The sequence below is a fragment of the Rhinolophus sinicus genome, chromosome 15, assembly GCF_057876585.1.
Source record: "Rhinolophus sinicus isolate RSI-liver-muscle chromosome 15, RSI-T2T, whole genome shotgun sequence".
NCBI lineage: Eukaryota > Metazoa > Chordata > Mammalia > Chiroptera > Rhinolophidae > Rhinolophus > Rhinolophus sinicus.
The window spans coordinates 72424911-72439949 of record NC_142515.1 but is presented as its reverse complement, the minus strand read 5'-3'; the positions used below and the strand labels follow the sequence as shown (position 1 = coordinate 72439949).

Sequence of the window (15039 nt, the reverse complement as noted above, 5' to 3'; positions counted from 1 at the left end):
CCACCGCTTTCCCCTTGATTTCTTGAAGTCTGTCTTGAGGCCTTCATGCAGCATGTGTCACTATGTGGACCCCACAGACCAGCAGAGAGGCAGGACCTATCACTGCCAATGTGTACACTGTGGCCCTGACCTCCCAGGTTCTTGTGAGAACACTAGTCCCCTGGTTCTGAACACGCTTACTGACTGGGGGGAGGGGAAGGGAGAAGGCGGGCGGCAGGAGAGGGAGATTCTTCCTGTTCCCTTAGTTTTCTTGTAAAATGGTTCTACTCAACAGGGGCTCAATAAATGGGTGTATGCAAAGGGAAACAGCTTTGGATGGGCTCTGGAGAAAGAGGCTGCAGGATGCAACCCTGAGAGGGCAGGAAAACTGCTACTTCTTTCTTTACAAGCCTTTTTATTTCCCCCCTTTTGCAATGAATGTACATTTATTTAGCACTAAAACAATGAGATAAATTAGCAAACAGAAAGACCTTGACAAACATCAGAGGCTCTGGGTTCGGGTCCCAGTTTAGCACCACCTATGCTGTGTTACCCTGGGTCTATTTCTTGATCTCTCTGAACCTCAGAGAACCTCCCAGCTGCCCTACCTCTTAGGGCAGCTGGGAGAATGAATATACACGAAAGGTTTGGAACAGGGCCCAGCACACAGTAGCTCAGGGTTTGGCAAACTCTGTAAAGGGCCAGATAGTAAATATTTTCAGCATTGCGGGCTCAGGTCTGCCATTGCAGGGTGATAGCAGCCAGAGGCAATACGGATAAGCATTAGTGTTGCTGTGTGCCAATAAAACTTTACTTACAAAACAGGTGGTGGGCTGGATTTGACCTGTGGGCAGTAGTTTTTGCACCAGGCACTCAGCAAAAGTGCACTGTAAGTAGTTACATCGCTGCCCCTCGTCCTCTGAATCCATTCAGTCCAAAAAGATTTATGGAGCACTTACTGCGTGCCTGGCAGTGTTAGGTTCCGGGCACGCAGCAGCCTTGTCCTCGGAGAAAGGGCTTTTTTTTTGTCTATTAAATAAATTATTCAAGGTCTGAGGGATGGTGCATGCATTTTGTCGATGGAGAGGGTCTGCTAGGAGCATCTCTCTCATACCCACAAACCATTCACGGGCCTTTCCCTGCCCTAAACTTCCCAGGGCTCCCACCTCCCTCAGATGGAAAACCAAAGTCCTCGCGGTGGCTCTCAAGGCCCTGCGCAGGGCCTCTGGGGCATTCACACCCCAGACTCCGACATGCAGGCATCGGCTTGCAGGGAACCAGCCAGGAGGTGGCGCCATAAGCTGGGGAAATCCCGCCAGGCGGAGATGGTGGGAGGAGGCATCCTAGGTGATAGGAACAGCCCGGCAAAGGCGGCAAAGGCGTGGAGGTGGGACAAGGCGAGGTGTATCTTCTAGAGCAGCGGGCTTGAGTCGACCTTTCTTCCTCCAGAAAGGCGTCCACACCACCCACCTTCCCCTCTCCGCTCAGTACCTGCAGCTCCCATTCGTCTAGGAGAGGCGGGCAGTCACTGCACCCGCGGCCCCACTCCCTTCCTGGACCACTTGCAACTATGGTTTCCATGAAAACGCCCTCTGCTCACCTTGGATACCTCTGTCCCCAGGGCTCTGCCCAGCACCCTCTGCCCTTGCCCTGAGCCAAACGCACAGCTGTTGCTGCCCCCAGACATCCTCTGGGGCCCTTGGACTCACACTGGGCTCCGCATGGGCCCCCCTGTCCCTGAGTCAGAGACCCCCTTACTTCCTCCAGCCCTGACTCCAGCTCATGCTTTGTATCCCCCACCCCAAAAGGGGCCAGGAAGGGGTAAGCTGGACTCCGGAGCCCCCTCCCCAGTTTCATAACTCCAAACCGCAGGCCCAGTCCGGTTGGGCGCTATACAGAGAAGCACGCCAAAGCCTTGACCCCTGCTGTCCTCTTGGCCCGTGCCATGCCCTGGGAGCCCCAGCAATCACAAGTAAGGAGGACAGGGACCTGAGGGGGCCACCCAACTCTGGCCGTTTCAACATTGGTCCATCTACAGATCAGCAGGGCCCAAACCCACTCCCCAGGTGGGCTGTGTCCTTCGCACATGAGAGTTGTTCAGGAAAAGACATTAATATGACCATGAGTTAATCTCGATATAAAAAGAGCTCCAACAAATTAATAACAAAAGTAAGGGAGCTATCATCATCATCGTCATTGTTATTGAGTCTGCTCTGACTGGGAAAGCCACCCAAATTCTCCATGGAAAGACCCTTCAAGGACTATAGTCCAGGAGTTCTGCATTCAAGACCAGCTTCCATGCAGTTCCAGGCAAACCGTGCTCCCCTCTCTGTGCCTCAGGTTGGAAAATGGAAACAACCGGCTGCTACACAGCCCACTCCTCAGGGATTCAGGGAGCTTGGTTATTTGGGGCCAGGAAGTGTAGTTGCCTGTTTCAAAACTGCTCATCAGACAGGAAGGAAATGGGCCTGGCTGTGGGTAGAACTGGCCCCTGTCAGAGGCAACAGGAGCTGTCCTGAGGCTGCAATGCTGGCCCCACAGCTCCCTCGCTGTGCAACCTTGGACAGGGCACTTAACCTCTCTGTGCCTCAGGTTCTATATCAGTAACATAGACATGGGAACAATACTGACATCCTCGGGTTGCTCTCGGACTAAATGAGGTTCCACTCACCTACAGGTTGGGGTGATACACCAACGTGCCAGGGGCATGTAGCTGGGGGAACTTACCAAAGCCTGGGGACAGGTGCCGGGGAAACTAAGGCACAGTGAGAGCTAGTGACTTCTGGGGTCACAGGCACTGGCAGCCCCCAGGGCCCCTGCTCTCCCTCTCTGCCCTGTTTCCTCCTGTGCAATTGTGACCAACAACCCTGAGGCAGTCAAGTCATTGGCTTCCCAGAATCACCAGCTCAGATCTGGGTGTTGCCTGTGGGGCCTGGTGGGGCCTCTGACCATAGGCCACAGCTGGGTTCCCCCTTTCTGGGTCGTTGGGTGAGGGTCAGGGTGGGGGCCGTGGCCCTCAGAGGATTGAGGGCGACGCCAGCCTGTGCCAGCCATGGGGTTTGGGGCTGGGGGCCAGGACCACTCGCTGCTGACCATGGCGACTGCCCTGATGCTGTTCATGAGGCCCCCAGGTAGGAACCCCTGGGTCCCCCCCAACGGGGACTCCACTCGGGAACTCCCCAGGAACCTCATGGCCCCCACACAGACCCACCGCGGGAAACACCCAGGTGCCACCCATGCAGGCCCCGACCTGGTGCTGCTACACAGCCCCCTGACTGACTGCCCTCTGGGGTCTCAGTGGGGAGTGGGGCAGGAGGCCCAGGTGGGGTCTCGACTGGGCCCAGACCCAGGTTTTCTGGGGTGCAGACCCCCTCCCAACAAACTTGAGGGCCTTCTCTGTGCTCCTCGTCACTCACTCGCTCTCTGTGTCTCTCTGCATCTCTTTCCATCTCCATCTCTGTCCATTTCTGCTTCTTTCTCCCCCAGCTTGACCCCTATGCCATCTTGTGCCTGAGATGCCCCCATTAGCCCTTCTTCCTGCCCCTCTTTAGACACAGCCCCCAATCCCACCTGCCGGTTACTGGGGGGCCTGGATCATTGGGGGCCGTGAGGTGACACCCCACTCCCGTCCCTACATGGCATCAATGAGCTTTGAGGGCCAGCACCGCTGTGGCTCCGCACCTGCTGGGTGGTCTCAGCTGCCCACTGCTTCAACAACAGGTGAGCCCACCTTGGGGGGCCCTCCCCCTGCCCACTGCCATTTAGGACCCTAGGATGCTGTAACTGCACTGCAGGGGAGGAGGTGTTCCTGGCGTGGGCATTGCCACATTCCAGGTAGGGGCATGGGCAGGACGATAGACCCCACTGCCTTTCAGACAGCAAAGGGAAAAGGGTGGGCGGCCACAAGCCATGTGCCAAAGGAGCGACCTCCGTGACAATAAATAGATGTTATCGCTGTGCTCGGTCTAAGTATATTATTGTAATAATTGCTAACATTAACATTGAAATTGCTGAAAGAAGAAATTCTCCTCTACCCTTTTAGGTTCTTCCAGCTGGTTTAATAATTAAATCTACATGAGACAGAGTAACAAGAGAAAGTAATCCAATTTAATACATATGTACAGATGGGAACCCCGCACACATGACCGGTTCCAAGATGCACAGGGAACATTGGTGTATGTGGTACCCAAAGCTAGGGACGAGACCAGGGGGCTGGAGCATCAGAGTGGAGGAGGGCCATTCTCAGGCCGATAAGAAGAGCAGATGCTCAGAAAGCAGAAGCATGCCCTGCCCTCTAGATAGGTCCTAAAATCTTATCTCCGCTGACAACACTCATTACGGGGCAAGGTCCCCAATTTAGATTCCTGCAAGTAGTTAGGGGGGGGCAGAAATTTCTCATGAGCCTGCAGGGTCTTGATGGCTCAAAAGAATTCACATGCCAAAGGGGCACGTGTTGGGGAGGCCTGTGTGGACCCTCTTCAGAGGTAATATTATAATTGGGAATTACAATAAATGTAATAAGCATTCAATTCATTCTAAACATAGTTTATAACAGTTATTGAAATTAATATTGCAATGATTACAGTTAATGCTGTAATCGAAGTGGGAGTGGTGACAGACATAATTATTATTGTGGGGTTGACATTGCATTAAATGGATTGCTCCACCCCTATTTTGTGGATGGGGAGACTGAGGCCCATGACAGGTGGCCCTCACCCCAATCTCTCTCACAATCCTCCTCCCCTTGCAGAGACCCCCGAACAGGCCTGGTGGTGCTAGGGGCCCATGCCCTGCGCACCTCAGAGCCCAACCAGCTGGTGTTTGGCATCTCAGCTGTCATCAAGCACCCTATCAACCCATGACTCATGCCAATGACATCTGCCTACTGCAGGTGAGCTTCGTGGAGGGGGGAACTGGATGTAGGTCTGGCCTGTCCCCGCCACCCTCATGAGGACTGGACATGTTTTAAAAAATAGCCAAGGAATCTTGAAACACCTGAGTCAGGTCATGCCTTTGCTCCAGCATCCCCTTCTTAGGAAGTATCCCTTGAAGTATCCATCCTGCAACCTGCCCCTTTCCCCTCCCCGTCCTTTCTCCTTGTTCCACCTTTCTTGTGTCTACGTGCCAGCAACACCTGCACATGTGCTACTTCACCATCCTTCACTGCCTCCTCCAGACCTCGCAGGCAGGAATTTTCCCTCATTTATGACACAGAGCAGACCTCTGTGTTCAGGCTGAAAGAGGGACCAAGTGAGGCACTGCTGCCATGAAAGACTCCAATCCCTGCCCCTCGGCCCTTGGTGGGCTTTCTTGGCAGGAAGTGGCTCCTCCCATAGATGTGAGTCCCCCCATACATATAGTGCATTCTCTTGGACCACCTCCCACAATTCCAGGCACCCCTGGGGCCTCTGTTTTAAAGGGAGTACATCCCAAACTTGTCCTCCAAATGTAAAAAATGAAAATGGAGAGAGGACAAAACGAATCCCTGGGAACAGGGGGTTCTGGGGTGTGGGGTTCTCCCAGCAAATAGAAAGGAGGCAGTGAGTGTCAGCAGCCAGAGTCTGGAACCCGCTGCTCCAATCCACACATGTCATTGTGCCCATGGGGAAACCAAAGCTGGGGGACAGTCAGGGATGTGCCCAAGGTCAGGGAGTGTGTACCAAAACCAGGGGTCCAAGTCATTCATTCCGTAACTGTTAATTGAGTGCCAGCTGTGTGCCGGTCACCAGGGATACAGCCATGAACAAACCCCAGAGCTAGCCCCCTTAGAGACTCCAGTCTAACAGGGTGGCAGCTGGGTAAACTGGCCTTGACAGGGGCACATGGGAACCCTGTAGTAGCCTGGAGAAGGTGATGTCTAAGCTGAGACCTGAAGGATGGATAGGAAAGGTGCTCCAGGAAGGGGGTACACTGCGAGCAAAAAGCATGGAGGTGGGTCCAGGCCATGGCAGTAAATTCATTCTGGCTGGAGGGGAGGGTTGAATGGTCGGCTGACAGGTTTTATCCTGAGGGCAATGGGGAGCCATAGGAGGGCCTAGGGCAGGGAAGGAGATGCTGGTTAGAAAGACTGTTTGGGTAGCTGGGAGGGGGTGGTGAGAGGAGGCCACAGTCCTGGTCTGAGGGGCTGAGGCCTGATGGTGGGGGGGAAGGGGAGGCACGTACTGGCAAAAGCAGTAGGCCTTCTGACAGCCGAATGATGCTGCTGTTGGTTTCTCTCCATAAGGCCAACAGACCGGGTGTCACAGATGGGTAAACTGAGGCAGGAGCAGAGGTGACAGTTGGGGGTGGTCTCTCCCTGCAGCTGAACAGCTCTGCCATCCTGGGTCCTGCAGTGGGGTTGGTGGGACTGCCGCGGAGGAGTGCCAGGGCACTCAAGGTGGGGGCACAGTGCCAGGTGGCTGGCTGGGGATCTGTGTCCAACTTTGAGGAGCTGCCACCCTGGCTGTTGGAGGCCGAGGTCCATGTGCTGGGCCTGGACATCTGCAACTGCTCCTGGAAGGGCCTGCTGAGCCCTGCCATGCTCTGCACCCACAGTGGGGACTGCCTGCGGCGAGACTTCTGCTCCATATGATATTCTTTGCCCCACCCGTTTACCGAATGGGGAAACCAAGGCTCGCAGAGAGTCAGCGTGGGACAGATCTTTGAGAACTAAGTCCCAGCTCACCTTTGATCAGTGAGGCATGATTGCTGCACCTGAGGCCCAGGAAGGGCAGTTGTTGCCCAGGGTCATAGGATTACTCTGTTTGTCTGTGCAGGTTGTGCACTGCACAGCTACAGACTTGTGTATTTATAAGCAGTGTCCAGTAGGTGGAGGTAGCAGACCTCAAAAAAGGAGCTCCTCCTCCTACGTAGTAGCCTGTGGGGACCACTGGCAACGCTGGCCCTGGAGCATCTTTTTTGTTCTAGGCAAAAAAGGGCAGTGGTTCAGAACGCAGATTCTGGAGCCCAGCTGCCTGGGTTCAAATCCAGACTGTGTCCCTTCCCAGATGTGTGGCCTTGGGAAATTCACTTCTCTGGACCTCACTTTCTCCATCTATAAAACTGCCACTTCATAGAGTCAAAGCTGATTCCACATGACAATTAGGGTGGTAGGACTGGGAGGGAAAGGGAGGGGAGGGAGGGGAAGGGAAGGGGAGGGAGAGGAAGGGAAGGGGAAGGGAAGGGAGGGGAGGGGGAAAGGGAAGGGAGGGGAGAGTGAGGGAGCCGAGGGAGAGAGGGAGGGAGGGGAGGAGAGGGGAGGGGGCAAGAATTTCACGGTGGGGATTCAGAAAGGCCTGAGGGCAGCACCTTTGAGCTGAGACTTGAAGGAGCCTTAAGCCCTGAGGGAAGGCATGCCAGGCAGGGAGACCATCAGAGGGCTGCCACGCACAAAGGGCTGCAGGCTTGTATGTTTAGTCTTTGCTGTAAGAACACGAGGGAGCCATGGGAGGGTTCTGGGTCAGGGAAGGGTCCTGGTGGGATTTACATGTAGAAGCTCCTTTCCTGGAAGTAAGGCTGGGAGAGAGACCTGGCCTTTCTCTCCAACCCCAGGCAGACTCGGGGGGGGGGGGGGGGGGGGGGGGGGGGGGGGCTGGTGTGCAGGAACCGGGCCCATGGCCTTGTCTCCTTTTCTGGCCTCTGGTGCGGTGACCCCAAGACCCCTGACGTGTACACTCAGGTGTCCTCCTTCATCACCTGGATATGGGACGTGGTTCGGCAGCACCGGCAAGGCCTCCAAAGGAGCTGCCTGAATCACAACACTGGGTATGCAAAAGAGATGGCAGACAGCTCCAGCCTGGAAAATTCTATGGCCGGGGCAGGGGGTCCACGGGGGGGGGGGGGGGGGGGGCAGACCCAGGAAGTTCGGGGTGGGGGTGGGGGTGGGCATTAGTTCCAAACACAAAGGGCCAAAATAACTGAATAAAATGTTAACTGAGGGGTGGCCGGATGGCTCAGTTGGTTAGAGCGCAAGCTCTGAACAGGGTTGCTGGTTCAATTCCCACATGGGCCAGTGAGCTGCGCCTTCCACAACTAGATTGAAGATAATGAGCTGCGGGAGGGGTGGCCAGATGGCTGTTTGTTAGAGCACGAGCTCTTAACAACAAGGTTGCCAGTTCAATTCCCAGCTGGACTTGGAGCTGAGCTGCATCCTCCACAACTAGATTGAAGAATGGCTTGACTTGGAGCTGATGGGCCCTGGAAAAACACACTGTTCCCCAATATTCCCCAATAATAACCAGAAGCAATGGTCCACCCACATTCCTGGAGCTTCTCCTTGGCCTCCAGGTGACTGAGGTTCTGGCTAGACCACTACCTCCAAGCCACTCTCTTGGCCTTCTTTCTCTGCCACCCACCCCACCCCACCTAACTCAGCCCTCTCCCTGGTGGCTGCCCACTGCCCGGAGGTGAACACTGAAGCCTAAGGACAGCTGGTGGCTGCTCCAATGACACATACCCATATCTATCCCCCAGAAGCTTCCACAGCCCACTACTCACCATCAACCCAGCAACTACTACTACTAACAGCAACCCAGGCTCCAGGCTCGTAATCCCTTACCAAAGTGGGCAGCACAGAGGCTGAGAGAGAGACGGGCAGACCAGGTCTGGACCCCAACGTGGCTTTATGCAGTCTTTATTTCTTTCTTTGGTGAGGCATGACCCCAGGGCAGGGGAGGTTGCCTTGTTGAGGGGCTTGGGTGATCCCACTACTCAAGGGCACTTTTCTGGGTGTCACAGATAAGGCACTTCCTGTGGGCTAGGAGAGGGTGAGTACACTGGCCTCTGGTGCTCCTTGCCCCAAACCTGAGGAGCTGGGCCCCCTCCCTGTTGGGTGTCCGTGTATCTGGTTGGAGCTGTTCGTCTACATAAAGGCACAGGGTGGGGGTGGGGGTTGGCACTGAGCGACAGTCCGGGGGAAATGGAGGGAATTGGCCCTAGGCCAGCATTGGGTGGGGGTCAAGACCCCTGAGCCTGGCTGGTGGGTGAGGAGTGTCCCGCGGGGAACTGGGCCTAGAGGCCCAACAAGGGCTGGTTTGGTGGCACCGAGGGGTCCTGGGTCTGGACCTCACTTGTGGGCAAGGCAGCAGGTACTAGGGGTGCTGCTCAGACACACGACTCCAGGAAGCCTTGGCATCTCCACCCCACCTGGGTCAGTGGGTGAGCAGGGACTCCTGGGCCCCACCCTCAGTGGATTGGGCACCACTGGACATAGTGCCCTACTCTGTGCTGATCCTGGCGGCTCCATGCCTGCGGCATGTGTCAGGAAGCACCGACAGTGCGCCCACCAGGGGGCACACTGGGCTTTTCTCAGGGGCCTTCACAGGATCTACTGGGTAAATGGAGGCAGTGGGGAAGGAAAGCCCTGGGTTCTTGGGCTGGTAGGCGACAGAGGCTGCTTTCTTGGCCTGTCTGGAGTCTGGGAATATTCATCTATACACACCCAGGCTGTGGACCCCCTCCTCACTCCTAGCCCCTGTTCTAGAAGACTGGGGTGCCTTTTCATTAATTACTGTCAGAGAATCCCCAGCCCTCTCAGTGGCAGCGACAGTTAATAGTTATCCCTTAGAGAGCAGAAGCGTGAGGTCCTCTTGGACTGTAGGGTGCCTCCAGAAGGAGCCCCACCCACCAGCACCACACTCCGGCCTTCTCCCAGTCCTTCCAAGATATCGTGTGGAGGGATCCAGGGCTTCCGCCAGTGATCCAGTCCAGGCTCTGGGGAGTGTCCATGGGACATAAATTAGGCTCTACTGTGGCAATAAATAAAATGGGAGGCTTTGAACGCCAGGCCGAAGCCGCCCCGCAGGTCACACGAAGTTCTCCTCCTCCTCCTCTGACTCAGCATCTGACGGCTCGGGGATGCCTACAGAGCAGGAGGTACAAACAGAGAAATGGGAGCGCAGAGAGGGGCTGGGGACTAGACCCCGCCGTTGCTCCCCACCCTGCCCCGTACCTGTGCAGCTGCCGGCGTGGCGCACGCCAATGGAGCGGCCCAGGAAGCAGGTAGCCTGGCGGAGGTGACACGAAGACATGTAGGTGACGTTGTTGTTGCCGCAGAGCTCCTGGCCAGGGGTGGAGGGCGCCGGGCAGGGCGCTGAGCGACACACCACGCAGTGGGCGCTGCCGGTCTGGTCCACCACGCACGACTGCGGCCGCGGGCACACCACGTGCGCGCACGACTCTGCAGGCGGGGCGCCAGGGTGGGTCAGAGGCGCCACTGGAACCACGAGCCCCGCCCACAAGCCTAAGTCCACCCTCAGGCCCCGCCCCTCTGGTTTTGCCAGAAGCCACATCCCTTCTACGAGACCCCAATCCTCAGCCTAAATCCACCCTCAAACCCCGCCACCTCTGATTGCACCCAGAAGCCCCTCTGAGTAACGCACGCATACCTCTCACCCCACGTGAGCCCTAGAACCCAACTTTCCAAACCTCCATCAGACTCTTCCTTATTCTCGACTTCACAAAAGACCTAATCTAGTGACACTCTTGGGAGTATGGACTCCCTTTATTGGACTCCGCCCACTACCAAGTCTACCAAGTCGTCTAGGCTCCGCCTATCATAAGACCCGCCCCAACCCGCGAGACCAATACAGAACACTACTAAGCACACTGGACTGGAGGCCCCGCCCTTCCCGCAGGCCCCCCACCACGTACTGCGACAGCGGCCCGGGTACATGACGCGCAGATCCAGGTGACCGCGGCAGCGCGCGGCGCGCAGCTCACACTCGTCACGGTAGGTGGCGCCGTCCGAGCCGCAGACCTGCAGGCGCGCGGGGAGCTCCGCGCATTCCGGCGCACACTCGCAGCGCGGGCGGCCCCCCAGCATGCGGCACGTCTTTCCCGGGCCGCACTCCACGCCCTCGCACGAATCTGCGGACGCAGGATGCGCGCGGGTGGGCTGGGGCGCGGTGGCCGGCGGTCCGCGGTGCCTACGGCGCCCCAGCCCCCCGTTCTGAAGGACAGAGGCCAGGCTGGAGTGGGGGGCGGTCCGGAGTCCCGGCTGATTCGGGGTCGGGGTGCGGGGTCCACTGTGGACGAGATTAAGCTACGGCCCGGGTGGACCGCTGCGCCTGAGGCTGAGGGCTGTGTCTGGAAGCTGGGCTTAGCGTGGGCGGAAACGGCGTCTCTACCCGGAATATGTGGGTCCAAGAACCGGCTTCCAGTCTCCCCCCCACATACCCGCCTACCGTCCCGCTGCGCAGCTGGGCCACCGGCTCGGGCTGACATCTGTTCCCTGATTTACTTGCGTTTCTGGGAAGGTGGGCGGGGGGCCCAGCTGCGTCAGCTCGGGGGTGGGGTAGGGGGCTCCACCCCGTCCAGGCGCGGGTCTGGGGAGGACGGGCAGCGTCTGTTCCCTGTGCTTGCCAGGACCTCCCCCGAGGAGGCGACGGGGAGGGCGGGGCGTCGGCGCCCGGCGTGAAGCTCATTTCCTGGGGAGGGGGCCTCCCACAGCCAGCAGTCTGAATCGGGTTACCCACGCCCCGCAACTCCATTTCTCAGGTAGGGAAACAGGTCTAAGAGGAATCTCTCTCCGGTGTCGGCCTCCACTCAGGCTCAGGACCTTCGGAAATGCAAATCAGACCCCACTAATGGCTGTTCCTGCCGCTCAGTCCCTCCCAGGCTCATCGCAGCCTCACAGCCATCCTATGAGGTCATGCCGTTTTGTCATAATTTTACAAAAGGGGGAAACTGAAGCATTGTCACAGATGTGAGTGGAGGGAGGAGAGCCAGAGGCACCTCAGCATAACTCCACCAGATCCTGGATGGATGCCCCCAGTTCTGTTGCTTGTAGGTCTGAAGGGCAGACTGAGCATTTCAGCCTCAGTTTCCCTGTGTGTAAAGTGAGACGGATGGAGGGACCCACCTTACTGGGTGAGCATAAAATGAGCTGATGCTCCCAAGAGAATGGCCCACGTCCCCATGTTTGTCGCCCTGCCAGGGCATGTGGGCTGCACCTGGGTGCCTCCACCCACACACATCTGGAAACGCTCCCTCTCTGTGGCTTCATGCAAGAGGGAACAGAAGTGGGGGGGGCTGAGTGTCCCTCCCCAAGGCCAGATTGGGGGGGCGGTCCTGGATCATCGCATGCCCAGGCCAGGCACTTTGAAGTCTGTCCTCCCAGAAGCCAGAGGAGGTTCTGGAATGAGCCAGGGCACATGGCAGTGAGGTCAGGACCACCCAGCCAGGCTGATCTGGGATTAATCACATCCCAGCGGCCAGCCAGGCTCCTCAACTTGGCCTTCAGGAGGTCTGCAGCCCTCAGCTCCAGCCTCCGCCCTGCTCCCCTGCCCTGACCCCACCCACTAGGGCCTCATCCCAGGCCACAGTCTCTGCTGATGCTCTCCCCCATACCTTGTCCAGCTTGCAAACTCCTAATCATCTCCCAACACCCTGGCTCTAATGCCCACCTTCAAATCATGTCCATACGCCCCCTCTGAGTCCCTATAGGTTCAGCCCTGACCATTGGCACCTGGGAGGGGCTCCAACCCCTTCTCCAGGTCAGAGAATAGATCTTGACCTATTCCTTCAACCCCTGAAGAGCTCCTAGTCTGATGGAGAAGGCAGCATTTCTCAGAATGTGGTCCATTAAACATGCAGCTGGGGCCCACTGCAGACCCTTGGAATCTGTGGGGTTAAGGGCAGATAAGGACAGTTGGGAACACTGAGTGTGGGGTCACAAACCAGATAGGTCAGTTGGGAAAATCGCCTTCCTAGGAGTGTAATTCAACCAGGTAGGGTGCAGGAGGGAAGGCCATCCTGGCAAAGGGCGGCGTAAGCAAAGGCCTAGAGGCTGGAAACCAAGCTGGGGAATGTTCAGAGCTTCCTCCTGAATCCACTGCTGAGGGAGGCCGAGGCCTGGGACTCCTCCACAACTGCTCCTCCCAGCAGCCTTGACCTCCTGCATACACCCCAAGACGGGAAGCTCACTCCGTCATGCCACATTCGACTACAGTGACCCTGGCCTGTGGCTGACGCCCAGGGCCTCACCTTTGCAGGGGAGGCAGTGGACGAGACCCAAGAAGCCCAGGAGACTGATCTTGTTCCCAGGGTGAGTGAAGTTGGACCAGGCGGTGTCGATGCTGCCGGAGGCACAACACTCAGCCTGGCTCACATCGGTCTTCAGCACCAGGCTGCAAGTGGCCTCTCGGCCCTGCTGGAGCCAGCAGACACCACCTGTGGACAAGGGGGGCCATTTCTATGGGGCCGGAGGTGCCCTCCTGTGCCACTCCTGACACCCAGGCCTTGACCTTCCACCCAGCTTCTGCCCCTAGGGATGCATACAACTGGTGCTCAGTAATTACAGAGAGGTGAACTGCTCCCAAGCAGGAAAGAGGGGCTCTGAATCCTTGTGAGATCCTTCTTTCTGAGCTCCAACCCTCACATTGCTCCACTGCCAACCACAACCCATCTTGGGAAGCCCCCGCCCCCACCCCTAGGCCTGGCATCCTGCCCCATCCGTCAAACACCCAGAGCTGGATGTGTCAGGATCAGTGGGCCCTGGAGGTGCCTGTCCCTCCTTTGCCCTCTGTCTAGACAGCACCCGAGGGCACTCCGAGCTCCCCTTGCTTGGCAGCACCCCCCCTTGCCTGGCCTGCCTCTTACTCACTCCATCTTGGGAACATTCCCCTTGCATGAGCTCACTGTCTCCCTGGGGATATGGCCTTCGGGGAGGGGGCTCAGCTCTCCCCTCCCTCCCTGCAGGGCTGGGGTGGGGCTGCTGGGTAGGGTGAGGGGGGCAGATGGCCTCAGTTTCTTCACCCTTAAGTGGGGGCAGGAATGGCCACAGCCCCCCATCCCAGAGAGCTCACTGGTTCCCAGGCACTGTACTGAGTGCCTCCCAGGGATTGGCTCTGGGAACTCAGTGCCTTGGAAACTCATAAAAGGGGAAACTGAGGCCTGGAGTGGGGATGTTACTTGCCTGACATCTCCTGGCAAGTGGCAGGTATGGCATTCTAATGACCTGTCTGTCTAAGCCTGACCCAGGGAAGATATGAGGCCCCAGCTAGATGTCCTGGGTCCAGCCACCCAGCCCTGCCTCTCTGGGGCATCAGGACCCAGATGTCCGGGTTCGAATCCTAGCTCTGCCACTTAGAAGCTGTATGACCCTGTGCCTCAGTTTCCCCATCTGGAAAACAGGCGTGATAAGAGTTCCCACACAATTAGGCTGTTGTATGGATTCAGGGAGGAAAGAGGTAGACACTAAGCACTCAATAAATGTCAGCCGTCATTGTGACTACTATTCTTGATCATAATTGTGGGAGTCACATCTGTTCTGCTGACCTCCTGGTGACCCTCCTTCAGGCCTTTTGGGGCTGGGGGAGGGGGGGCCCAAGCCCTCCTGGATTCAACCTGCATCGGCCACCCCCATCTGCCACCGGCAGCCACCGCTGCAGCGACCCCCAACATCCCGACCGCCTGCATTCCCGGCAGGCCCACGTGGGTGGCCCGCCCCGCCCGCTCCTTCCGGTTGCCCCACTCACCGGGCACGGGGTCCCCTGAGCCCACGGAGCCCATGAAGCCCACGGCCCAAGCCAGGGCCCCCCAGGGCAGTGGCCACAGTGGCCCGGGCGTCCCGGGACGCATGGCGAACGCAGAGGCGGCGGCGCGGCGGCGGCCCCGGTGTCGGACGCGCGGGAGGGCGGCAGGGAGGGCGGCGACACCGACTTCCAAGCGCGCGGCGGCCGGGCGCTCCCTATAAAGGTCCCGCTGGCCGCGGGCGGGGCGGGGCCGGGCTGGGGCGGGGCGCGTGTATGGTGGGGCGCGAGGCAGAATCGTGCGCGATGTGTGCAGGGGCTGGGCCTGGCCACCCAGGTGGCAGCTGGTGGGCGGGCGGGTCTGACCTGGGAGCTAGAGGATTTGTCTGGGAAGGTGTGGCTGTAGGGCGGAAGGGGACCGAATTCTGACCGTGGGTTTGAGTTTGAGTTTGAGTTTGAGGTGTTTTGGGGGGTCTTCAGCTGTAGATATGCTCTGAGCTAACTGGTGTCCCACAGGGAACATATCAATGAGTCCGTGTTCCACATTGTGGATTGCATGTGGTCCCTTTCGTGGTCCAAGTGTGGTCCTCCTCATCCCTGCACACCCACA

General features: G+C 57.9%; 2 protein-coding genes across 4 annotated transcripts; one reads left to right on the top strand and one right to left on the bottom strand.

Moving 5' to 3' along the window:
- The first annotated feature begins 3031 nt into the window (after positions 1 to 3031).
- PRSS57 (serine protease 57) lies at positions 3032 to 7438 on the top strand. The gene is given in 6 exon segments (XM_088792654.1): positions 3032 to 3301; positions 3531 to 3651; positions 3654 to 3699; positions 4730 to 4824; positions 4827 to 4870; positions 6281 to 7438. Coding segments are annotated over 6 exon segments (846 nt in total). The 3' UTR covers positions 6551 to 7438.
- A 1136-nt stretch (positions 7439 to 8574) lies between these two features.
- FSTL3 (follistatin like 3) lies at positions 8575 to 14657 on the bottom strand. Of its 3 annotated transcripts, none has more exons than XM_019716033.3 (5): positions 14436 to 14649; positions 12943 to 13128; positions 10609 to 10824; positions 9908 to 10135; positions 8575 to 9817 (listed from the first exon to the last, which is right to left on the bottom strand). In XM_019716033.3, the coding sequence occupies exons 1-5, from the start codon at positions 14536 to 14538 to the stop codon at positions 9762 to 9764; spliced, it is 789 nt and encodes a 262-aa protein (XP_019571592.1). In that variant the 5' UTR covers positions 14539 to 14649; the 3' UTR covers positions 8575 to 9761. The 3 variants fall into 3 exon arrangements, with proteins under 3 accessions (XP_019571592.1, XP_074193465.1, XP_019571591.1); XM_074337364.1 differs by lacking the exon at positions 14436 to 14649 and adding an exon at positions 11198 to 11515 and having other exon boundaries at positions 12943 to 13073; XM_019716032.3 differs by having other exon boundaries at positions 8575 to 10135; positions 14436 to 14657.
- Positions 14658 to 15039: the final 382 nt, after the last annotated feature.

Bases quoted from the DNA above. Each gene is read 5' to 3' on its own strand.
- FSTL3 (XM_019716032.3), bottom strand. From the start codon at position 14,538: ATGCGTCCCGGGACGCCCGGGCCACTGTGGCCACTGCCCTGGGGGGCC. The intron at 13,129-14,435 runs GTGAGTGGGGCA...CCTTGTCCACAG, and splicing joins CTCAGGGGACCCCGTGCCCG to GTGGTGTCTGCTGGCTCCAG. The intron at 10,136-10,608 runs GTACGTGGTGGG...CCCCGCCTGCAG, and splicing joins GTACCCGGGCCGCTGTCGCA to AGTCGTGCGCGCACGTGGTG.